At 56.7% G+C, this 25,403-nt stretch overlaps 1 protein-coding gene across 4 annotated transcripts in view; it reads right to left on the reverse strand.

Annotated features, from left to right (window-relative positions):
- Window positions 1-3,933: 3,933 nt before the first annotated feature.
- The window catches only part of Safb2 (scaffold attachment factor B2), a 33,142-nt gene continuing 11,672 nt past the window's right edge, over window positions 3,934-25,403 (reverse strand). The window contains exons 8-21 of one of the 4 annotated variants that reach the window (XM_078034174.1): window positions 25,136-25,185; window positions 24,521-24,621; window positions 18,178-18,327; window positions 17,984-18,096; window positions 15,367-15,497; window positions 14,255-14,367; window positions 11,447-11,583; window positions 9,576-9,869; window positions 8,614-8,808; window positions 7,343-7,385; window positions 6,355-6,485; window positions 4,671-4,783; window positions 4,526-4,592; window positions 3,934-4,313 (exon numbers count right to left, since the gene is read on the reverse strand). In XM_078034174.1, coding sequence (XP_077890300.1) covers window positions 4,157-4,313; window positions 4,526-4,592; window positions 4,671-4,783; window positions 6,355-6,485; window positions 7,343-7,385; window positions 8,614-8,808; window positions 9,576-9,869; window positions 11,447-11,583; window positions 14,255-14,367; window positions 15,367-15,497; window positions 17,984-18,096; window positions 18,178-18,327; window positions 24,521-24,621; window positions 25,136-25,185 — 1,795 coding nt within the window. In that variant the 3' untranslated portion in view covers window positions 3,934-4,156. The remainder of the gene's footprint in view (window positions 4,314-4,525; window positions 4,593-4,670; window positions 4,784-6,354; window positions 6,486-7,342; window positions 7,386-8,613; window positions 8,809-9,575; window positions 9,870-11,446; window positions 11,584-14,254; window positions 14,368-15,366; window positions 15,498-17,983; window positions 18,097-18,177; window positions 18,328-24,520; window positions 24,622-25,135; window positions 25,186-25,403) is intronic. The other 3 variants (XM_078034179.1, XM_078034175.1, XM_078034183.1) reach the window with 3 other exon arrangements.

The following is a 25,403-nucleotide window of genomic DNA, read 5'->3' on the forward strand; positions in this document are numbered from 1 at the left end:
GCTCTGGAGCCTGGATCTGGGACCGCGGAGCAGCTCCCCAGTCATGGGGCCTCGGGGACATTTTCTGAACCACTTGTGGCCCCCGCCCGCCCCGCTGGGTCTCCTCTGTGAGCCTCGGGCCTGGCCGCAGCTCTGCCCACGCGAGGCCTGTGTCTCTGTGGCTGGGCACACGGGGCGCCCCGCAGCGCCACAGTCCGCTGTGACCCCAGGACCGCGAGGCTCCCGACGCCATCCTCGGCTCCCTGCCTCGAGTGGCCAGACCGCGGCCTCCGCCTAAAATTTGCGCATGCGCCACGTGGGGGACGGTCCAGCGGGGACGAGTGGGAGCCTGACCCCTGGGGAGGGGTCTCTGGCAGGTGGCAGAGCGCTGGCCGAGCGCGTGCCAGGCCCTGGGCTCAGGAAGCAGCCAGGGGGACAGGGAGGCTGACGCAGGTGCTGTGGGCACGCGGGGGGCGTGGGGCCTGGGTCCCTTGGGGTGCTCTGTTGCGGGGTGCAGGGGTCGGCCGGCGCTGCTGCCCACGCTGCTTCAGGACGAAGCTCGGGCAGCGGGGCCGAGGTCGCCGGGTGCCAGGCAGAGCCGGGATCCCCGGGGCCTGCACCCCGGCTGGGGGCCCGTCCTCACCGAGGCCCAGGGTGCTCTCTGGGGACCCTGGAGGACCCCGTGCCCCTCCCGGCCTAGCTGTCCCTGGAGCCGCGCATCTGAGGTGTTTTCTTGTGAGCCGAGAGGCCCTCTAGTGGCGCGGCCTTGACGTTATCTGGGAACCGCGACAAGCAGCCTAACAGGGCGCTCACCCTGCGCTCCGGGGCTCCCAGGTGGTGACTTCCGTGAGCACAGAATTCAGTGAGTGGCGAAGGTGACGCGGCCCTGTAGCCGCGCAGCCGTCGGTGAGGGGCCATCTGGTCCTGCCACCCCCAAGCCAAACTCCAGAGCACCTGAGCCCTGTTCCTGTCGGGCTCCCCGGACTGTCAGCATTTATGGAGCACTTACTGTATGCCAGGCACGATTCTGAGCCTCTTCTGTGGCTACACCACTGCTCATAGATGGCGGATGGCGCGCGATCCTTCTCCAGGTGAAGCCGCCGAGGCACAGCTGGTGGCCAGCCGTGTGGGCGGACAGCAAGGTGGCATCGCGAGCACTCTGGCTCCCGCCCGGGCCTTCGCAGGCGCCCCCCACCCCCACTCACTCCTGGGAGGCCGCCAATGCTTCCCTCCTTTAAAAAGAAGGATCAGGGGCTGGGGATGTGGCTCCAGCGGTAGCGCGCTCGCCTGGCATGCGTGCGGCCCGGGTTCGATCCTCAGCACCACATACACACACAGATGTTGTGTCCACCGAGAACTAAAAAATAAATATTAAAACTCTCTCTCATCCATATCTATCTATCTCTATCTCTTAAAAGAAAAGGATCGGTCCTTCTGGCGCTGGGTGGGGAGGCATCCGCGGCCCCTGGTGCCAGGGAAGTGCCTGGGCTCTGCCCCGCCCTCAGCATAAGTGTGTGTACCAGGGGTTGAGCTCAGGGCCCTGGACCCGGTGCGGAGCCACCCCAGCCCCATTGTGTATTTTATCTTGAGACAGAGTCCCACTGCGTTGCTTAGGGCCTCACTAAGCTGCTGAGGCTGCCTTTGAACTTGTGATCCTCCTGCCTCAGCCTCCGAGCCGCGGGGATGACAGGTGTGGCCGGCCACTGGCCAAAGGAAACCTTCTTTTAGGCTGTAAGCACATCCTCATGGTGTGCAGCACCCACGCCCGGACGTCCCCAGAATGTCGCCTCTCTGCAAAGGCAACTCTTCTGTCCCACTCCGTGGCAGCTCCTGTCCCCAACGCTCACCATCCCACTTTCTGTCAATCTGAGGGCTCAGGGTCTCCCCGGGCCCATCAGGCATCTGGTTTTGGTGTCTGTGTTTTGTGGTGCTGGGGACGGCGCCCAGGACCCGGGACAGGGTGGCGGGGCTGCTCCTCCAGAAGGGAAAGGGCTCGGCTCCATGCCCAGGCGCCGGTGGCGGAGCAGGTGTGCCTGCGGCGAGGCGTCTCACAGCAGCAAGGGGTGGCCGTGACCCAAGGGCCCTTCGGCGACTCCTTCCTGCAGCAGACCCTGTCCCCCTGCGTTCTCCTGGAGTGAAAGCAGGTCGAGGACCCCCAGGACAGTGTCGTCCTGAGGCCAGACCCACGGGCTGGCTTCCTGCCTTTGGGGAGAGGGACGTGGTTCTGCTCTTGGCGCTTGTCAGCTGAGGCCCCTCCTCGAGGACACAGTGGAAAGTGGACCTGGGGAGCAGAGGTGGACAGCAGCCAGCTTGTCCAGCCCGCGCACTGCCCACTCCTGCGTTCCCTCCAAGAATACTGCGGCCCTGGGGACGTGAACCTTGGCCGTCTGGCACTGCTGGGCTCGGTGGTCACGATGGTGAACCAGCAGGATCCCGGTCAGTTCCGTGAGACCAGCCCAGGGGTGGGTGCTGCCCAGGGTGCCGTGCCAGGCCCTGGGCCCCGTCTCCAGCACAACAGACAACAGCACCGGGCAGGAGCCGCAGGCCAGAGTGCCCCGGCCACGGCCGCCCGCACTCCCAGGCCTGTGCAGAGGGCGTGACCAGACACGGCAGGAGGCTGACCCTGGCTGTGTGAAGTCTTCGGTTCTGAACAGCACGTCCCTCCACCCACCCGGAAGACCCCCGGGCATCACTGCTGTGATGGGCACAGTGGGGCTGCTGTGCCCCTCCACGTCCCACTCACACCCCACCCGGGACCTCGGACGTGGCCACAGGAGGAGACGGGCTGCTGCAGTGGGTCTTCAGAGGAGGCGGGAGCAGGTGGAGCAGGGTGGGCTCTGGGGGGAGCAGCTGTGTGGGAGGGGGAGCGGTCAGGGTGGGGGGCACTACAGTCTCCCTCGGGGCCTCGCGTCCTGGATCCCATTGGCAACCTGCAGGGCTGCGTCTGTGAAGTCCCGGGCCACCGGCAAGCAGGACAGGTCCCCTTTCTGCCAGACAGAGGTGTGCTCAGGCCTGGCTCAGCCCTGTGGCCCCAGGAGGCCTGCCTCCAGCTCCCAGCCAGGGACAGCCAGAGGGGCCTGGATGGGGAGCCCCAGGGCGGCCCCAGGCCGCCACCCACATCTGCCCCGGCAGCTGAGACCTGAAGAGCTCACGGTGCCCGGCTGCCTCTCTCAGGGCAGGGACTCTGCACAATGACTCCAGGGCCTTCCCTGCAGCAAGCTGGGCTTTCAGGGTCTTTCAAAACCAGGCCCCGGCAGGGACACAGGGACAACCTGCAGGGGTTTCTGGCCTGTGGGCGGGGCGGCTGCCCTGGACCCAGAGGGGAGGCAGGCGTGCAAGCCCTGAGGTGTGCAGTCCCGCCATCGCCCGCCACAGGGCTTCCACCTCCCTGTCCAGCCCTGGGGGCAGCTGCGCCTGCAGAGACCTCCCGAGGGCCCTGGGACTGGGCGGGTGACAGCCAGCAGGCAGCTGCCCTTTGGGGCCAGCCAGTGTCCACCAGGGGCTGCCCGAGCTGTGTCCCAGCCTTTCCGGGTGTCGTTGCTGGGATGGCAGGCAGCGCCCCTGCCCAGCACAGGTCCCATCAGCCTGCACACACAGGACCAGGGGGAGGAGGGTCCATTCCTCTGGCCCAGCCTCAGGCCCCCTGCCACAACCCCCTGGCCCCCACCTGGCAGAGGAAGAGACAGGCACAGTGACGAGGCCTGATGGGTGGCCCATGGAGCATCCCTAGTCCATGACAAATAACTCCGACCACAGCACTGCCACCTTCAAGGCCTGTGCCCTGGTAGGTGCCTGACTCCGGGCCCGTTTCTGCTTGGGCCGAGTGGGGACCCAGCCAGCCACTCCCTGGGCAGCTCTGAGAGTCAGGAAGGTGGTGGCAGAGATGGTCACCGGCTGGTGAAGGGCCAGCAGCATCCCAGCTGGATGGACACAGCAAGGCACACGGTGCAGGAGTGCGAACCACAACGTTTATTTGGAAATGGAATGCTCGCGACAGGAACCTGGTCTACAAACGGCAGCGGGGCCAGAGCACGTTTATTAAAAAACAAAACAAAACAAAACAAAAAACAAAGAGTCCCCATAGTGTAGCCTACGCCACGGCGGCAGGTCGGCTTCCGTCTCGAAGGTTCCAGTTCACGGGGCCTCCGCCTTCCGGCAGAGCCGCGGTGCGGGGGCTTCAGTAGCGACGGGTGAAGTGGGGGTACGGGTGGGGGTGGGGGTGGGGGTGTGGGACTCTGCTGGCCCGGTCCTGGTTGGCCACTCCACCACCATCCAGTCCACCGCCAGGCACCACGTGACCTTGGGAATGTCCAGCATGTGTGAAGCCGCCTCGCCTAGAACAAAGCCAGAGGTCCCTGAAGCCCAGCTCCCTGCAGCCCGGCCAGCGATGAGACAAACTGTCACCCATGCTGCATTCTAGGTGACTGAGGGACGTTTGCACTAGCTGCAAAGAGTTGCCTTTTGGTTTGTTTTCAAAGCATCCAACCCAGCAAAGTTGACCAAACATGCACAGAAGGGGAGCGAGCGCAGCTGCCCTGCTTCTTACCCAGCCACGCCGCCTCGGCCTGCCGCGTGCCCGGGTCCCGAAGCTGCAGACAGGCCCCTCTCAGCACCTGTAGGAGAGGACAGGCTGAGGACACCGGCACGTGGCCTCTGGCCCTGGGCCCCGCCGCGCCTCTCCTCTGGAGTACCTTGCCACCGTGTGTTCTCCCGGCCCACGGCGCTGGCGTCCACGGCTCCCTGCCAGGCCCGGACCTGATGCTCCTCCAGCCGCGGGCTGTGCTCGGCCCAGTCTCGTGCCCCCCTTTGCCAAAACAGAAAAGAGACACAGCTGTCCCGACACGCACCCAGGCACCGAGAGGAGGCAAGTCCTGCGCCCCAGAGAGATGGGGGCAAATGACCGCCGAGCACGGGTCTCCCCAAAGAGGACACTGCGGAAAGCCCGGGGAGGGGACTCAGCAGGGAGCCACCAGGGACCTGCAGCTCAGCCACGAGAAGGGGAAGCGGACACGGGGCACCCCGTCCAACAAACCTGGGGCCCCTCCAAAAGCTCCAATCCCCTGAACATTCCAAGGAGATCGACACAGACCACACTCCAGAGTGTGTGCCACCAGCCTCATTATAATGTCATCATGTTCTTTTTTTTTGTACCAGGAATTGAACTTGGGGACACTCGACCACTGAGCCACATGCCCAGCCCCATTTTGGATTTTACTTAGAGACAGGGTCTCTCTGAGCTGCTCAGCGCCTCGCTGTTGCTGAGGCTGGCTTTGAACTCGTGAACCTCCTGCCTCAGGGATGACAGGCGTGCACCACTGCGCCCAGATGACCATGTTCTTAATTATTGTTATTACACAGCCATAAATTTACACTTCATACCACATTTAGGTTTTTATAAGTGTCCCACGTCTGGGATGAGGGAGCAAAACAAGCTTCACACAGACCTGGCCCGTGAGAGGCAACGCCAGGCTCCGGCAGCCCCCGAGGGTGGAAGGCAGCGTTCCAACAGAAACACCCGCACCCACGCAGCACCCACGCAGCAGCGTGAGCCACGGAGCCAAAAGGTGGGAAATGACCCAAATATCACGGTTCGTCAAGTAGGGCGCGAGCCAGAGCAGGAGCCATCGGTGGAGGTGAAGAGCCAGACACGAGGCTGCTCGCCCACTCCCAATACCTGAAAGCCACTGAGCGGCGCAGTGCCGGTGGGTGACCCCAGGGCGTGTGACCTGGACTTCAGCTTCAGGCAGAGACTGCGGGGTCAACAGCCAGTGCAATGCCAATGTCCCAGCAACAGGGGTCACCCGGGGCTTCCCAGCCTCGGGCTGTGTGAATACCCAGCTACTGCTGTGGGACGGTGGCCCTGGGCCAGCTGGGCTCAGGGGACCCAGGGAGTGAGGCCTCCACATGGCCCACCAGCCGCTGCCCACTGCGGTCTGGGCTGAGGACAGCTCTCCCACTTAAGTGTCCCACAGGCGATGAAATGACGCGGAGGCATCAAGCTCTAAGTAGGTCGCTGGGAAGAGAACATGTCCCACTAGTTCATCAGACTGTGGCTGCAATCTGCCACCTGCAGCGGGTGGGAACTGCTGGTGTCCTTGAACACCAGAGACAGCTCAGCTCCAAGGAGAAGCAGAGTCCCCAGCAAAGGTGCATGGAGGGACAGCTGGCACAGGAGGAGCCCAGGCCACCCTGCCCCGTGTAGCAGGGCCCCACCTCACACAGGCCACAGAGACGGGAACAGCAGCCTGGGGACAGTGCCAGTCCGGGGCAGAGGTGGGCTGGCTGGGAACTGCGGGGCCACCGTGGACATCAAGCACCCTGCTGGGGCGGGAGGCCCAACCCCACAGACCCTGAGCCACGGGGCCTGCCACTCACCTGGGGCCAGGCGGGAGGCCCCGGCCTTCGCTCATCCTCTTGTCAGAGCTGTAGCCCCCCCAGCCATCGCGGGAGTCCCGGCCATGGCGCTCAGGGGGTCCTCCATGGCCGTGGCGGTCGTCTGAGTAGTGCTAGAGGCAAAGGGGGACAGGGGATGCTCTGCCGTGGCTGCCCCCATCCGGGAGGGCCTGTCCACCTGTGGGCCCAGGGGAGCAGTGGGCAGCCAGGAGCAGGCTGGGGACCGGGGTGTCGAGCTTCCCGAGGCCCTGCACCAGGGGACCCTTCGCCCCCAGAGTCCCCTCGTCATCCCCGCACAGCTCTGTCACCAGCCCACCCGAGCATCCCCAGCACCACAGCGCCTGACGGCCTGGCTGAAGGGCCACTTATGACATCAGCCCTGAGGCCCCTCCTCCTAGGGAGGGCCCCTGGCTGCCTGCCACCCGAGGCTGGTGCTGTACATGCAGACCACTCAGTGCCCCTGGCGAGCAACCCAGCACGACGTCTTCTCAGAGAACACACCTGCTTCAGACGCCCACCCCGCCCTCAGCCGCGCTCCTCTCTGAGCACACACAGGGCCTGCACAGGCCAGAGACTTAGGGCCACCTACAAGGTCTTCACCCCAGTGCCAAGCGCTGTAGCTGAGCCAGAGGGCCCCCAGATGTGGTTAAGTGATGCCCCAGCCAGCTGCAGGCCGCCACCTGGGGTGTCCTAGGGCACCCACTGTGTCGGACACGAAGTTCCTATGCTGCTGAGGCTGGCCTCACACCTGGCCTCCTGAGGCACTGGGATGACAGGCAGGGCCACCGTGCATGACTCTAACCCTGCAGCTGGAGCGCATGGAGACCACTAGGGAGAAGACCCCAAGCACACGCTCTGCGAAGCGCTCCCAGAACCGCTGTTCCCATGAACCCCTGCCTGGTACAAGTCACCAGCCACAGGCCGGAGCACAGGCAGGCAGGACCCTGGTGCGGGCTCTGGCCTCACTCACCTGACCGTCTCGCTCTCCCATCACGGGCCTGGACCCCTCCCTCCTGCAAAAGGAACAGATCTCATTCAGTCGGCAGCTGGTGGGACGGACACTCTATCAGCCACCCTAGAGTCCTCCAGCTAAGGCATGGGTGCCACGTCCCCACACGAGCACTGTCACTCCCTGGCTGGCTCAGCGGGTCCCTGGACGGTCGGAATAAAGATGTGACTGAATGCAAACCCTGAGAGGGAGCCTCAAAAGCAGACTCGCTGGAAGGCTTCACTGACCAGTGGCCTGACAGCCTCAGGCAGTCCCAGCGTCTCCTCTGACCTACGCCTGTGACTCAGACACCTGGCTCCCCCCACTGTTCCCAGCCCCCTGTTCTGACCCCTTCCGTTTCCCAAGAGCTCCGGAGTGGTGATGTGGCTCTGCCCCCACAGCCCAAGGGCAGGGAGACGTCAGGTGGGGCTCACACGGAGAACCCCGGTCACCTTTCCTTGCAGTGCTGGAAATTTTAATAAGCTACACACACTCAGCCGGGCACAGAGGCACACACCGGTATTCCCAGTGGCTTGGGAGGCTGAGGCGGAGGATCGCGAGTTCAAAGCCAGCTTCAGCAAAAGTGAGGCGCTGAGCAACTCAGTGAGACCCTGTCTCTCAATAAAATACAAAACAGGGCTGGGATGTGGCTCAGTGGTCGAGGGCCCCTGAGTTTGATCCCTGGTACCAAATAAAACCAAAAACCCTACACATACCGTCCTCCTCCTCCTAACAGGGACTAGCAAAAAAATGAAAACCAAAACCGCGGCGGGGGAGACACTGGCTAAAATCCCCGCCCACACCACCAAGGGAGCAGGCCCGAGGCGTGCTGCGCGCTCAGGCGACGCTCTGCAGCCCACTGGCGTGGCCATCTCTGCCGGTCAGCCAGCCCTGAAGTCCCTTCTTCCCCCATTTACTCCCTGTGATGACCAGAAGGACGGGCCTGTGCTCTGTGGCAGAGTGGTGATGGAAGAGACCCCAGGGAGCCGTCACCTCAGAACCTGGCCATGCTGCCAACCCCACCCTGACAGCTTGGCGTGAGGCCCAGAACGCTGCCTGGGCCAGACGAGTCCTCTGTACGGAGAGGACAGTGGATGTAACGAGCTCGGATGCCTTCCTGCTTGGCAAACTGAGGAAGCTCAAGTGACCACGACTCCAGCGACCTGCTGGAGCTGTGTGTGAGGGACCAGGCGGCCACCAAGACACTAGAGGAGAACAAGACTCTGAGAGCAGGGGCGAGGACCCGTCCCTACCCAGGATAGGAACACAGCCGACTCCTGCCGCGGGCGCGGCTACAGACTGCTGACCTGTCAGCGGCGTGGTCCTGGTACTGGCCTCGGTCTCGGTGGTCAAAGTCATGGAAGCGATGATCCGGCCGGGGGAAGTCAGCGCGGTACCTGTCCTCCAAGGCCACACGCTTTCCTTCTGGCCAATAGGCATCATCTCTCCTGGTTTTACAGAAAGGACACCAATTTCACTGATGAAAGAGAATGAGGAAAAGGAGAAGGCCAAGGCAGGAGGAGCCCCCTCTCCAGACCCGCCATCCAGGCTGCCCGCAGGCTCATCTCTACAGCCCGTCGTTACCGCTTTGATTTGATAAATTAAAAGCCCCCAAACTGCCAGGAGGCGAGCTGCTAACCACCCGGGGGAGGGACTGCGGGAGCTAATTGTATCACAGGCTGTTAGGACCTTGATCCCCGCGTGAGCTCAGACGCAAGTAAAATGAAATACGTGATCCTTCCAGAAGGGTGCTCTGGTTGCTGCGCTCTTACCTTCCATCTTCTACGGGAAACCCAACTCCCTCTGGGGTTTTTTTGAAAGCAAAGGAGTCAGATGGGGTGATAGTGAACTACATACAGCGCAGGAAGCATCCAATTATCTTCTTCCTGGCTCTTACCAGAAAAGGAGGCTCCTGGGGAGCAGGGTGACGGGTGACCCTCAATTAAGTGGCTCCGAGAAGCTGGAGACCAATAAACCTACTTTCTGGACGGGAAGGCAATTTCCTCTTCTGTGGAGCCTTCTCTGCCTGTTGGCAGACTGGCCCTGGCCAACCCTGGCCTGGCAGACGTGTGGTCACTCAGGGCCCACAACAAAAGCCCCAGAGGACAGACCCTGAGGGTCTCTGTAAAGCTAAACTGGGAAGAACAGGCTGCAGAGGCCGGGGTGGCCACCGGTGGACGGGGACACTGGGGTGCGGGCGGCAGGCCTGGCTCACCGGCCGTCCAGGTCGTAGGGCCTCCGCAGGGCCGGGCGCCGCTCCTGCTCGTAGCGCAGCTGCTCCTGCTGGCGCCGTAGCTCCTCGCGCTCACGGTGGATGCGCTCTTGCTCCTTCCTGCGCTCGCGCTCCACCCGCATGCGCTCGCGCTCCAGCCGCTCCCGCTCCATGCGCTCGCGCTCCAGCCGCTGCCGCTGGCACTCCAGCTGCAGGCGCTCTCGCTGCAGCCGCGCCTTCTCCTTGCGCTCGTGGAAGGCCTCCAGCCGCTGCTCCCGCTCCCGTTGCTCCCGCTCCCTGCGGACAGGGACACCAAGTCCACCTTAGCCTGAAGTAGGAACCACCCTAGCTGGCCCTCACCCAGAGAGGGCCCTGGCCCAGGCACAGAAGCGCTGGGGTCAAGGCCAGCAAGACTGGGCTCAAATGCACCGAGGAAGCCAGCAGGACTACAGGAGCGCACCGCCACAGGCAGCAAGGCCTCCTGGCTGGACAGCCGCTGGGCTCGTGGGGAACCCTGGAGCAAAGCTGCACCTCGGGGAGCAGTGCCCATTCCTGTAATCCCAGCAGCTTGGGAGGCTGAGGCAGGAGGACCTCAAGTTCTAAGCAACTCAGTGAGACCCTGTCTCCAAGTAAAACATAAAAAGGACTGGGGTGGGGCTCAGTGGTCAAGCACCCCTGGGTTCAGCTCCTAGTGCCAAACAAACAAAAACCCAAATTCCCAAATATCCCCAAATCTACAACTTTCTGAGCACCAACCTGAAAAGTAGAAGATTCCACCCCAAGCTCATGTGAGGGGTCAGTCAAAAAGCTCTCAAAGTGGCATATAAAAGTACCCTCGGGCCGCACCCCAAGGTATCTCAGTAAGTTCATGTAAATACTTCAAAATCTGAAAAAATCTCAAACACATCTGGTCCCAAGCATTTGCAGCCGCCTCCCGAGGGGAGAAAGGCCCGACTCCTGTCTCAGGGCAACACTCCGAGGCCAGCAGTTGACCTGCGCCTCAGTCCCTCGAGTGGAGCTCATTCAGGACTGTCAGTCTGGGTGGGAGTGGGGGCCCGCGGCAGACCCCATGGCCAGGCTGCTGCGGGTCAGAGGGGCACTGCTCCTCACAGTGACAAGGCCTGGGAAGGATGGGCACCAAGAAATAAGAGGAAGCTCCCAGGTGCAGGTCACCAAGCCACGAGTGCAGAGGGTAGGAAGGCCCTCACTGCGGGACGCAGACGCAGCTCAGGGGGAACGTCCCAACACTGAGCAACATCTGAGAAGGGAACTCCGGATCTCCCTTGTGAAGTGGCAGAAGGTCAAAGTGACAATGACAAGCCTACTTTAAAACTTTGTTGGCTGGGGTGGAGCTCAGGGGTACAGGGGTTGCCTGACAGGTGGGAAGCCCTGCCCTGACACCATCTCCTCAGCAAAGGGAGGAGTGCTGGAGACTTGGCTGGGGCTGCTGCAGCCTGAGGGCGCTCCTGAGGCAGACATTTCAGGAAGCTATGACGGTTGGCACCCTCTCTGGCAAAGCTGAAACCAGGCCACAGAAAGGTGACCACTGACTTCTGGCTGCAGGCTTTGGTCTGATTTACAAAGAGGGTCCTGGCACGAAGGACCAAGCCCCCCACCCCGACTGAGAGATCCAAGTTACCGAGGGTGAGCTGTCCTACAAGGGCCAAGATCCAGCTGCACCAGGGGAAACACTGGGCAAAAGTGGGCTTCAAGGACTTTCATGCCACTTGTCACTGTGAACTGGTGCTCAGCCTTGCCTCCTGGATCTGGGCAAACCCAGGAACAGCCAGATGACTCGCTCTACGGGGGCAGCGGGGAGAAAGGGCGACCACCCCAGAGAAGCCACCAACCCAGCGCCGCGACCGCGCCCTCACCGCCTCCTCTCTGTCTCCCGGATCTCGCGCTCCCGCTGTCTCTGGCGCTCTCGCTCCCTCTGCTCTTTGATTTTATCGAAGGACAAGATGTCTCTCTTCTCTTTGCTTTCCGACTTGCGGTCCTGACTCTTGGAGCTCTGTTTGCCAAAAGGGACGTATCAAATTTAGTCAGAAATTTAGTCGCAGGCCAAAGGGGCTAGAGGAACTCTCTCAAAAATCTAGGGTCGTGAACGTTTTTGCCACGAGGAGATGGGAAGCGCCGGAGGAGACAGGCTCAGCCTGACGTGAGCATGGCACGATGGAGATCACGCACCAAGACACCACACGACACCCCAAAGGCACGGACAAGTCCTCGTGTCCCAGCTAAAACACTGAATTTTACAAACTCTTAAAAAAAGTGACTATCGCACAAACAATGGGAGTGGGAGATACATATCTGGGTTAGACTAAGATTCTTTCGTCCCACGTGGTTTACTTGGAAAGCCGTGGTCTCCGAACCGGAGGCCTGGGCACAGGCTGCCTCACTCCAAGCCTGAGTTTTGCCGCTTAAGCCAGAAGCTTGCTTTCAATTGTTGAAGGGCATTAACAGAAAAGTTGGCTGAAACCTCAGAAATCCCGCAGGGAGCTTTCCTGGCGGACCAGAGCCCAGCACTCACCATCCAGAGCAAAACCAGGCCTCCCAGGGCCACGGGCCAGGCCAGGTGGCCTAGAGTGGCCACGGGCCTCAGTGGGTTCAGTGAAACCAGCTGCTGGCTCAGCTGGGTGACTGACCGCCCACTTCCCTCCCCTCCCAGCCCAGCCAGACATACGGGACAGGCTGTGGGAGGCCTCGTGGGACAGCGCCCCTGGGGAGGCACAAGGTGCCAATGGCCAATGCCTAGGACGCCATGTTCCTGGGATGAAATGAAATTTTGATGTTTGACCCCCGTTTCTGAGACCTTCGAGGCCTCTCTCATCCTGGCCACTTGTCACTGTCCCTGGAGGCTCTGGAGCAACACAGAACCTGGGGCTTCCTGCTGACAGACTCACATCTCCAGGGCGGGGGCCTGGGCGACTGTATTTTAAAAATGTCCCTGAATGATTTCACGAGCTCACATGGGGAGGGAGAAAGACAATAAAGACGGGCAACGGTGAAAGCCAGTCATTGCACCAGTCAGGAAAGAAGGGTGGAAGAGGACGGGGAGAGACAGAGGACAGCCTCGTTACAAGGACAAACCCAGACGCTCTGGGCCTGAGATGAGCCCACAGCTCGCACGGTCACTCGCCCTGCAGCTGCAGTGAGGGTCACACCGCAGGGAGGTGCCTGCAGAGGGCTGGGGATCACAGGCACTTGGTGGTGCATGACCCACTCCCAGCCAATCATCTCCATTCTGAGCAGCACTTATTTCAAAATAAATGTGCTTTTAAAAGAAAAATGACCGCATGCCTTAGCTTTTGAAGATTTTCAAGAGACATTACGTGTACAACTGAGGCAACCAGCCGCCATTCCCTGCAGGGGCTGACCGGTATTGAGAGCCAGAAGTAATGGTTGAGAGGTGAGCCATTAAGATGATGCTGGATTGATTCAACTGTATATTAGACCTTTACTGTCCGGTGATAGGATGGCTCTTGCTGCCTCGGGCGCTCCCTACTTCGGAGTTCCCCTTGAGTTCTTGCGGGGTTCCGAGAGTGAATGCGTGTGCAGCCCAGGGGAGAGAGTGCCAGTTGGTGTGTTCCTGGAGGACCTGCGTGGGTGGCGTTCGGGAGAGTTCCGGGGCAGTGTGCGTGGAATGCTGTGGGAGTTTGGAAATAAAGTTTGTTCCTGCTTGAGTGGCTTGTGATTTGTGCCCAGCCAGACTGCGGCAGACCGGGTCCCGTGGCATTTGCATGCTGCAGGTGTGCTACATGCGTGAGGCGGGCGGGCTCTCGCCCACACTGTGGCTTCCACCGGCCCACTGCATCCCCTTGCGCCAGCTGGACGCGCCCATCACACGTGCTGTCTCCAGGGAGTGTTTTTGCCCTGGCTCATCTGGTGGTAAGACTATGGGTTGTTTTTCCCTTCGGACGTCTCTGCAGTTTACAATTTTCCTGGAGCCCACGTGACAAACGATCTTCGGAACCACGAGCACTGATGCTTACTAGGTTTGGAACGTTCCTTTCACTTCCTTTGCGCAGTGCTGAGTCGCAGTGCAGGACACCTGGTCCACGCGGGGCACGGGCTCCACTAGGGAGCCACGCCCCAGCCCTCATGTCATTTTCAAACGAAGTCTCGCCACCCTCTGCCCCCACGTTTTCTCAGTGGACCCTGGACTCGGCGCTCACTGCCGGAGCCCTGCCCCGCCCCCGCCCCCCATAGCGGAGCAGCAGGCCCTGCAGTGAAGTTTTTTCAAGTGGACAAAACCTAGCGGAAGCCCCTGCCTCACCAGCTCCTTCGCTGACACCCGAGGTGCTCAGCTGGAGGCGGGCTCCGCTTTTCTTCTGGTCAATTTAACACGAGACTAGAAGTCGCCTCAGGATCACTGGTAACTGCTGCTCAGAACTCCGGGGTCGGCCTGCCTTCCGACACCAGCTGGGCCCCTACCCTCCCGCCCAGGAGAGGCCCCAACACGAGCCACGGCGCTCAGCATTCTCAGGAAAGCAAATACGGGGAAGTGACGTTTTAGGATGTGACAATGGATCTTGCATGTGCCCAGTCTCAGCAGTTGATGGACCCGGCTCCTGAGTGCATCAGCGGTTTTGAAAGTTGAAAGGGAAGCAACGCTGCTTCGCCAGTGTTGAGGCCCAGAGAGCAGCAGCCCAAGCCAACCCAGAGGCAGAGGCCGTACTCACCCTCTCCTTGGACCTGCTTGTGGTCTTCACACTGATGACGGGCTCTCCTTTGGACTTATCCATCACGACTGTCCGTTCCATTCCTCGGCTTCCTTCAGGAGAAAAACAGCAACCTGTCAGAACATGCCACCGGCTCGGCTTCACAGGGTCTCAGCCAAGCGACAGTCTTGCTGCAGAATTCCTTCACCCCTTGCCAAGCCCCCAGAGTCACATCTTCACCCTCCCACACGCCCCACAGCTCTGTGGAGTCTGGCCCTGTGCTCTGCACCAGCCACTGCTGTCCCCGAGGGAGTGCCCCGCCACTCCTCGGAGGCAGGAAGGCTTCCAGAGCAAGGTCCTGCAGTGAGACGGCCACCTCTGACTGCAGAAGCGACGCCTTACTGGAGGAGACTTACACACTGGGGGAACATTCAAGAGACACGTTCTGTGAGATGAGGCTGCTGGTCACGACCCCGACTCTGGAGCGCTAAGCCCAGTGCTCCAGCGGGTCGGGCTTTGTTTCTGATTCTTGTTGGGGGTTTACTTTTTGTCACAAAACAAGCTCAGAGTATCACACAACACAGTGGTGTAGGGTGTGACAACTTTCATAAAATGACAACAGAAACAGCACCTTTGAGGACAACTACCTCAATGCGCGCAGATGTCCTGAGGTTTTAGTTATTCTCTACTTGGGGGACACGTCACCCAGGTTAGCCAGACTCCTGCTCTCAAAGGTCCCAAACCGTCCTGCCCCCTCAGCCGCTGGAGTACCTGGGACTAAGGCGCACACCCGCGCACCCTGCCGCTCTTCTCCGCCTCTCACCCTGCCTGGCTTTGACCAACGCAGGGAAACTGCGTCACACACTCACAGCCTGTTGCAGGAGCCAGGAGAACTCCTCCCGTGAGCCCCCGCCACGTTCTGCCCGAGACTCAGGGCAGCCGTCTACCCACTCCAACCTGTGCTCAGCCTCAGGTCCCTGGACTTGGCCGTGGTTCAGAAACCAGAACTGCCTTCCCGAGGCTGCTCTTAGCAGTTCCAAAACTTGGCCACAGGGACTCGGGACTTCTCTGCCCCCTACACCCAGGTCCTCCTCAGGCTGCCCCCCTCACAAAAGTGAAAAGATGCCAATCACCTGACTTGGTGACTCTAGACCGATTTGTTGGTGCTGGTTTAGGCTCATCTTGGTCTTTTTCTTCCTTTTTAATGTCTTCAGGCTTCTTCTCCTCCTTTTTCTCAATCTTCTCTTCCTTCTTGATCACGGTTCTATTTAAAAACATGGTTATCAACCTTGAGCACCCGAGACTCCAACAAGAGCAGCCCCTCACCCCCAGCTTCGCCCCTGACAGCGAGCGCGCAGTGAGGAAAGGACTGGAAACCAGTGACGACGCTCTTTGGACCCAACCTGGGTCCCACTTCAATTACCTGCTGCCTCTATGGAGACTGGGGGGGGAAGGGATACGGGGACATTTCTCCAAAACACGAGATGTGCTGGTGTCAGACAGACGTGCAAGTGCAGCTGCGGAACTCTCCAACTTCCTGAGAACACTTCGCCCCGACATGAGGCGTTCTTTGCACGTGATGGAACACACGAGGACCCACTGCCTAGGGCCAGAGCGGCTCCCCCACACCAAGGCCAGACGGGAGGGCCCCGTGTACTTCTGGAGAGTTAAAATGGCACCCCAGGTGTCAATCAATGTGACTGCACCACATCAGAAGCATCTTGTGCTGTGAAGGAGCCACCTAGCCACCAACCGGTCTCCAGCATAGGGAGATTCTAGCTCGGGGGGTTGAAAAGCACCATTACCAAGTGCCAACCACAGGCGGGTCCAGGCAGGAAAGCCAACCGACCCTGCTCCTGCCCCACTCTGTCTCCTAACTCCTGTAGCATAGAGCGACCTTCTTATAATATTCATTTTAAATAACACTAACACGACGAAAACTGGTGTGTACCAGGACTACTGTACTGCTTGCTGACACACTGCTCCTGTTTGGAAAAAATCTCACACAGATTCAGCTGAAGTGACGTGAACTGCTCCATCGTCTCCCTGCCTCCGTCCGACTCTACCGTCACCCACCACGTGTGGGTGTGGGTACAGAAGTTCCATCAGGTTCTGGGGCCTGGCATAAAGGAGGCTGTGTCCAGCAACCTGGCCCCGGCCTGCTCTGAGGACGGCCTGTGTGGACGCATAGATCTGTCCAACTGCTGTCAGCACTCCACAGCGGTTTCCTGGGGCCTTCTGACGGACAGAGGTCACTCTACACAACTGCCCGGAAGCCACGGGGAATCCCGAGGGGCCTCCTCTGCTCCCACTTTCTTTGCACCTCCAGGGTACTGCCTAGACACCAAGGGACAGGCTGGCCACACCAAGCCAGTCAAGGGACACGCAGCGAACACGAGGCCCTGGGTGGAAGACCCCTCTGAGGTGCCCAGGCTCTCCAAACCAGCCACACAACACCACGTCCAAGACTAGATGCGTCTTTGCAGAGTCTATTTCCCTGGGTCGACTACTCTACCTCCAGAATCTTAAGACAAAACGCAAGGTCAACAAAGGTGTTTGAACAAGACAACAACAACAAAAAACACCACCTCCTGGCCGAACATTCGGAAGCAGTTTAGTTTTAAGCACCATGAGCCCACCTCCCAGTTACAGCCAAAGGGCTGAGGCAGCCCACACAGCACTGAATCCCTGCTGGCTGTGTGGCCCCCTCCCGGGCTGCTTCCTCTCCTCTCCAGCTCTGGCACTCCAGCCCAGCACGGGGCCCAAACCTGCGAGCCAGTGGTCTTCGCCTTCCTGTCCCTACCAACACGTCACCGTGGGACACAGGTCATGAATGACATGTGCCCAGACACCAAGAACTCTCGACAGTCCCGTCCCAGCTCAACCCGTCTCAAGCATTCGATGGAGAACAGGGACACAGTCCCTCCACGCATCCTGCCGCTTGAAAAGCGAGATGGGTGGATCCGTAGCAGAGGGCTCCTCGTGTAAAGCAGAGTGGACCTGGCCACAGAAGCAAGTCATGACAAGAAGATGGACACACACTGGGCTTTGAGACGTGCCACTACCAGACGAGTCACCAAGGCTAACCGACTCTAAAGACAAGCCCTGACCCTGATAGCATAGGAACGGGCTGTGCTTGCTTTCAAAGATTGGGGTCTATTTCCATCTTTATTAAAAATATAAATCACTTCTTTTTATGAAAAGTGCCACAGACCCTTGGCTTCTCCACTGCTGTGCCAAGGTGCCCCAGGGCACCACAGTGAGCTCACAGCACGTTCTGGTATACTTTTGATTCTGACACGAACAGCAATCCCTGGCTTCTGCCAGGCCCGGCACAAACTTCCAGCTCAAGGTCGCTCCCTGCAACGCAGGAGCACGCTGAATTCCTTTGGATGGTGTTTTATCTTGGAAAAATTGTTTTTTTGATAGTTTCCCTGCTTAAAAAAAGGCTGCATGAAAATCTACGTTGATGAAAAATGCCTCTAAGCCTGGAGAACCTTAGGAAGAAACAGAGACCAGAGCGCTTCAGTCTATGTGCAAGATTGCTTTCAAAGTCCCCCGAGTCGTCGGGACACAGGTGAGGACCACCTGACCCGCACCTGTGGGCAGCCAGATCAGGCAGTGCACCGAGGGCGAGTGCGGGCTGCACTGGGGGCACAAAGGAGACGCTGCTCTCCTCGTGAGGTCCACCCAGGGCCACCCGGCCTCCTCCCAGGAATCCCCAGGGAAAGATGTGTAAAATCACTTCACTTTTCCATCTTGATCTCCACAGAATGGTGCCTGTCGACGCTAGGAGGCTTCTCCTTCTTCACCTCACACTCTCTCCGCTCTGACGGCTTCTTCCCAGCAGGCTCGTTTTTGGCCTAAAACAGAACATGGGCAGAAATGACCCCAGCAGGTCTCGGCGCCTGTGACCCTCAGTCAACGCTGACAAGAAGCCTCACCCTCTCCACGGAGATCATTCTCCCGTGCAGTTCGGTTCTGTGCAGATGGCTGATACACTTGGTCGCCTCGTCGGACGTCGACATGGTGACAAATCCATAGCACCGAGCCCCAGGACTGCGGGCATTGGTCACCACTTTGGCCCCCACAACCTTTAAGACAAAGAGCACTCTTGCTCTCAGATCACTGTGCAACTTGTGACATTACCAGCACTTAACAGATAACCAGATCATAGCCCATAAATTATGAGTTCTGCACAACCATTACTGGCTCTCATGAATCCTGGTCGACCAAAATACGGCTGTTTTAACAGGAATCAGCTCTCCAAAAGACACAGGCACGCAACCCCGTCCACCTTTAGCACTCACTACCTGGTAAGTAACCAGAAATGGGGTCGTTTCATCCACTGTACCCACGGATGGCCGAGGGGCTATCTACTCAGATATGTACCCACCCGTGCCAAGAAAGGCTGGGGGCAGTGCTGACCAGCATGGCTTCACTGCTTGCAGCAAAGTGCTGCGCTGCTGTCTGAAAGGACTGAACACTGGCGGGAAGGTGGACACAGTAGTTTTCAGACCCTGGACCCCAGGCTGCCCAGGACAGTGATCCTGAGGATGGTCCTGCAATTGCCCTGGTAACTGCCGAGTCTCCAGGTCACAGACAGGGAGGAGAGACTAAGGCAGACGTCAAATGAGTTGAGACCGACCTGAGATGCTGAGGTCAAGGCAGAGACAAGTCATTACACAGAGAGATTACTGACGGCAGGAGAGCGCAGCACATGAGACCTCCAGAGACCTGCAGAGGCCTTCTTCTGACCAGGGCACACGTGTGAGGACACCAAAGGCTGCGAGAAAACCAGCCACGAGGAGAGGAGCAGAGGGAATAATTCGTGGGTCACTCAGATCCAAAATGGTTCAGCTCTGCCCAGGAACCCGAGAGGAAAAGCTGCTCACTCATGGGGCACCAGGCAGAGGCCTCAAGGGACGCTGTGCCAGCAGTGGGACAAATCAGCCCCATGAAAGACCACCCTAGCCCTGGCCAGGTCACCTGCTGTGGCAGACAGGAATAAGCCCAAAGGTAAAATGTACACCCATCAGAGACCACGAGGCAGCCAACCGGAAACACAGTGACCCACCCTGAAGACAGGGTGGCCCACCAGGCCAAGGCCAGACCTGAGAGGCCAGGATCAGTGGACAGGATTAACAGTGACTTTAGCTCCACCCTGACCTTCAAGAAGGTGGAGGAGGCCAAGCACGTCAGGCCCACACCCACAGAGACCCCAACCAAACTCCTGGAGATGAAAAGCACATGAGAGGTGACCCCAGACAGACACCACGTAAGAAAAAAATCAGGGAACCTCAAAAGACAGAAGAGAAACCACTAAAGATGAGGAAAAAAAAAAAAAAAACGATTAGGAGAAAAAACCCAAACTCAAATATCAGTGAGCTGACAGCTCAGGAGTCCCCAAAGAAAGGGAGCAGGATGACCAACAACTGAAGCACAACGCACCCTCACCAAAGAGGTTTAGGTGTCTTTAAAGCTGCGAGCAGGAAAAGACAGACTGTACTTAAGATCACCCCAGATACCACGGCCTGTCATCCCAATAGCTCCAAGGTCGGGAGGCTGAGGCAGGAGGATCCCAAGTTCAAGGCAAGCCTCAGCAACTTAGCAAGGCCCTAAGCAACTCAGTGAGACCCTGTCTCTAATAAAATGTTTTTTTTTGTTTTTTTTTAAATGTAGATACTCTAGTTGTTTGATTTTGGTATACACTTATTTTCTTTTTCTTAACATTTATTTATTTTTTAGTTTTTGGCGGACACAACATCTTTTTACGTGGTGCTGAGGATCAAACCCAGGCCGCACGCATGCCAGGCGAGCGCGCTACCCCTTGAGCCACATCCCCAGCCCTAAAATATATTTTTAAAAGGGCTGGGAATGTCGCTCAGTGGTTAAGCGCCCCTTGACTCAATACCTGGTACCAAAAAAAAAAAAAAAGAAAAAAGATTAAGAATTCTTACCCAGGAAAATATAATTCAAATGGAGGTGAACGAAGACTTCACATGTGCAAACGCTACAGGCATCCACACCAGAGCCCCACACTGAAAGTGATCTCAACAGGGACCGGACCCAGCAAACAGGAACAAAGGCTTGACTCAGTAATCATATTCTGTTCTTATTTACAAGCCTCTTTAAAATTAACTGTTTAACCTGGGGGAAGCCACAGATCAAAGGAACTTTCCTCTACATCACCAAGGCCATTTATGGGGCTGGGGTTGCAGCTCAGTGGCAGAGCGCTTGTCTAGCACACGAGGCACTGGGCTCCACCCTCAGCACCACATAAAAATATTGTATCCACTTAAAAAAAAAACTAAAAAATAAATATTAAAAAAATAATCAAAAAAATTAAAAAATAAATAAATACATAAACAAAGGTATTGTATTCTCCTACTACAACTCCAAAAATGTCATCTAAAACCAGGACCAAGACGGGGGCTGTCCACTCTCATAACTCCTATTCAATGCAGTCCTCAAAGCAACAGCCAGAGTGATCAGACAATAAAAGGGTACAAACAGGAAGTCAAACTATCCCTGTTTGCCAACAGTAAGATCCCATACCTAAAAGACCCAAGAAACTGCCCCAGAAGACTTCTAGAGCTTATAAAGTAGTTCAGCAAAGTAGAAGACCAATACCCATAAATCCACGGCTTTCCTACACTTAACAGGGATTCAGCCGTAGAAGAAATCAAAAAACCACAATGTTACAATGGCCACATTACCAAAAGCGCCATACAGATAAAATGCTATCCCCATCAAACCACCAATGACATTCTTCAGAGATTCAGGGAAAACAATTCTTAAATTCATTTGTAAGAATTATGGGAGACACAGGGTAGCCAGACCCAAGAAAAGTGAAGCAGGAGACTTACAATACCTGACCTAAAGTTATACTGCAGAGCGGTGTCACGGGAGACCAACGGCACAGAAGACACAAGAATAAATCCTCGAACCTAGAGGCATCTGATAGGTAACAAATGTTCCAAAAAGGTATCTTTAAGATAGTAGCCCTTTTAATAAATGGTGCTATGAAACTGGTTAGCTTTGTGTAGAAAAATGAAATTAGACTCCTCTTTTTCACCCTTCACAATGGATAAAAGACAGGAATTAGACCACAAATTTTACAGGTGCTACTCCACCACACAGGTGCAGGAACCAACTTCCTAAACGAGACCCCAAAGCACATTTAATAAATCATGAATTAATAAATGGGGTGCCAAACAACTAAAAAGCTTCTATATAGGGGCTGGGGCTGTTGCTCAGCTGGTAGAGTGCTTGCCTTGCATGCACAAGGCCCTGGGTCTGACCCCCAGGACCAACAAGACAAAACAAAACAAACACTTCTGCCTAGCAAAGGAAAGGGTTAGGACGTGGAGATAGCTGCAAAATGGGAGAAAAATCTTGGCCAGCTACTCCTCCAATAGGGAATTAGTATCCAGAATATAGAAATAACTCAAGAAACTTAGCACCAAGTCAAAACCAAAAACCCCACAAAACACCAACCCAATAAATAAATGGACAAAAGAAACAAACAGAAACTTGTCAAAAGGAGGAAACACAAATGGTTGACAAATTGTCAGCTATCCCACTCACTCCTTGGAATTTTTCCAAAGATCCCAAAGCAGCATGCTACAGCGATCCAGCCACCTCAAGGTTTATAGAGCACAATTCACGACAGCTAGATCATGGAATCAACCCAGATGCCCACCAGCAGATGAATGGATTAAGAAATTGTGGTGTATATCTACAATGGAATTCTACTAAGCCATTAAAAAAAAAAAATCACAAAATTATGGCATTTTCTGGTAAATGGATTGAAAATGAAGAATGTCGTGTTAAGTGAAATAAGCCAAACTCAGAAACTCAAAGGTCTGATGCTAGTTTGTGTGTTTTTTTGTGGTGCTGGGGATTGAACCCAGAGCCTTATGCATGTGAGGCAAGCCCTCTACCAACAGATCTGCATCCCCAGCCCTCAAAGGTCTAATGTTTCCTCTCATTATGTGTAAGGTAGAGTAAGATAAAGAGGGAGGAAGGATAGGATCCAGAGTCAAAGATACCTTATCAGGAGCGAAAGGAAGTCAGGTGGAGCCCAGAAGGAAGAATGGGAGCGGGGAGAGAGGACAGGAGGGTAAAGGGGGAAGATCTTAACCTGAAATGGATTTCTATGCAGATGAGTTTGTCGGCATGAATACAGCTACTTTGCGAAAGTAGAAAGCTCCAAGTTAAAAAAAAAAAAAAAAAAAGGTAACTACAGAAAAAAAGGCAAGGCAAAAAAAACACAAAAAAACAACAACAAAAAAAAAACCCCCCAGTAACGTAGTGCATGAGTTCTTCTTTTTTAAAAAATAACTTTATTTATTCATTTTTATGTGGTGCTGGGGATCAAACCCAGGGCTTGGCCCATGCTAGGCGGGCGCTCTACCGCTGAGCCACAACCCCAGCCCAGTGCGGGGGTTCTTAAAAGTGTGTGCTATAATCCCTAAACAACAACATAACAGTTGGGAATGGTGGCATAGGCCTGTAATCCCAGCAGTTCAGGAGGCTGAGGAAGGAGGATTGCAAATTCAAGGCCAGCCTCAGCAACTTAATGAGACCTTGTCTCAAAATGCAATATAATGGCTGGATGTGGCTCAGTGGGAGCACACCCTTGGGTTCGGCCCCCACAGAGGAATAGCAAACACAGCAAAAGTTATAGACCACAAACCAAAAGTCGCACAAAGATGTGGTACACAAGAAGGCAGACCAACAGGAGAAAGGAACTGCGCGAAGGGAAACAGCGTAGCAGTGACTGGTGACGCCACGGACTCAGGAGGTGGAAAGAGCCGTGGACCCGGCAGTCCTGGCCTCAGGCCCACCACTGGTCCAGAGGGTCAGCCTGGGAGAGGCATTTTTCCTCCTGACCTCTGGGGTCCCCAGGGAGATACACCGCAGGGCCCTCGTGCCTGGGCTCTGCAGTCAGCCCTCCAGTCAGAGACGGGGCCTCACAGCTTCCCAGCCCCCAGCACCAGGGAGCTGAGCCAAGAGGGTCCTTTACTTTGTCACTCTGAACGTCCTCACAAGGGCACCACCTCCGAGGACAGATGAGACCCAGATGGGAGGAGACACCACGATAAGCTCTGGTGTCCTCATTCCTCACCCATGCCCCGGTCTCCAGCTCCTCAGACCACTTCACCTTGTCCCCCACCTTGAGCTTCTGGCCAGAGCCAAGTTCCTGGGGCAGGGCCATCAGTCACTCCAACCCCAGCTGAAGAGTTACCTCCCAGGTGGACACAAGGCCTCGCTGGGGTGCGAGGAGCCTCCCTGAGGCACCCTGAGCCCGTGCACCTGGGATTTCCAGCAGTACCTACTGCGATGCCAGCGGCCGCAAGAGCTACCCAAGCCGGCTGTTCAGAAAAGCTCGACATGATGGACGCTTTCTCGGGTACCGACTGCCTACTGCTCCCTGGATGGCTAAGCAGTGACAAGATCAGCGACAGACTCAGGATGAGGCCATGCTAGAAACCTATAAAATTTTTCTGCCTGAAATCCTGCACCTTTCACACCACGAGGTCCTGAACCTCCCCTCTCCCTCGGGGGCCAGGGTGGTCCTGGGGTTGGCATGAGGCTGTTTCAGGCATTAACTGCAGGACAGCGCAGTCATTTCTAATTGCCCTTCAGGGCCTGGGGGGGCTTCTGAACTATGTACTTTCTCTCCTGTGTATTCCAACAGCACTTTAGTGATTTGTTTTTTGGTACCAGGGATTGAATGCAGGGAGCCTAACCACTGAGCCACACCCCCCCACCTTTTATTTCTTGAGATAGGGTCTTGCTAAGTTGCTGAAGGTGAGCCTTGAACTTGGGATCCTGCTCTCTTGGCCTCCCATGCTGCTGGACTACAGGTGTACAGCACTGTGCCCTGCTAGTGATTGATCTTTAAACCACACATAAAATGCCAGAAGATAGGCCGAACACACACTTACCATTAAGGAAAACTTAAGGAAAATACCAGCACACTGCTTAAGTTTGCACAGGCCAGAAGAGTCTGTGTTTATGACAAGTCACAAAGACAGAGGGTCTTAAGTAATGGCTACCTACACACGGTCCCAAGCAGGGGTAAGACCGGAGCCTTCTGCCTTGCTTCCCAAGGGATCCTGATAACCCTGAACCAGAAACTAGGGCACACTACTGGGAGCTTGGTGGGTCTCCCCCTTTTGGACATTTAAGACCAGAAATGAGAATCAATGAAACCAACAGCAAGCAACAAGCTCTCTAGCTCCTTTTTTATCCCAAAATTTTTTAGGCTGCACATACCTTCCCGTATTTGCTGAAGAGGTTCTTCAGGTCAGTGGCACGGGTGGTGGAGGACAGCCCGCTGACCCACAGATTCCTTCCAGAACTGCTGCCCACACGGCCTGCGGGAGAGGGAGGTCATGGCACTCACCTCCAGGCACACCGGGAAGTGCCGCGCCCGGAGAACTGCAGCCCCTTCTAGCACCCTCACTGTGCCTGGCGCCAGTGCCTCTGCCTATGGCAGCGCAGGGTCACCAACCCACAAGGCAGACAGGGAAATTCTGCCAGCAGAAGGTGAGAGTCTGAGGCATAAGAGCAGAGCCATCTCTCATGGTGGAATCCTCTTTGGACAACTGGTTGTCAATCAAGACTGCAGTGTCTGAGAGGGTCGCCTCACTATTACTCAACAGGTTGAAGCGTCCCCATCTTGGAACGCGAATCGACTATCCATAGATGAAAACCACGACCCACACAGAGCACAGCGCTCCCAACCACCCAACTCATCCCTAGAAACCATCAGCGGCTAACTGTGGCAGCCCAACATGATGGCCTGGACACCAGGGCCAGATGCCAGGGCTGCGCGGCCCCTCCCCCAACACCAGCTAGTCCTCGCCCCCCGCGACTGGGAACTCCTACCTTTTTCATCTTTAATGACTGGCTTTATATCTTTTTCTTCCTTAAAAGAGCTAGAGACAAAAGTTAATGTTACTCATACAGGAAAAAAACGAAAGAGAACTAAATTAAAGGTATGATATGTGCTAAAACTGAATACCTACCAGAAAATTAGTCTGAAATAAAATTTTAAGACACCTTTGTAAGCTTATTTTGGAAAATCTGACCCCAAAAATACAATGTCAGATTCGTAAAAGTCAATGTCAATTCAATTAAGCTGAAGATAACAATT

This window comes from Ictidomys tridecemlineatus, chromosome 2 (assembly GCF_052094955.1).
Source record: "Ictidomys tridecemlineatus isolate mIctTri1 chromosome 2, mIctTri1.hap1, whole genome shotgun sequence".
Classification (NCBI taxonomy): Eukaryota; Metazoa; Chordata; class Mammalia; order Rodentia; family Sciuridae; genus Ictidomys; species Ictidomys tridecemlineatus.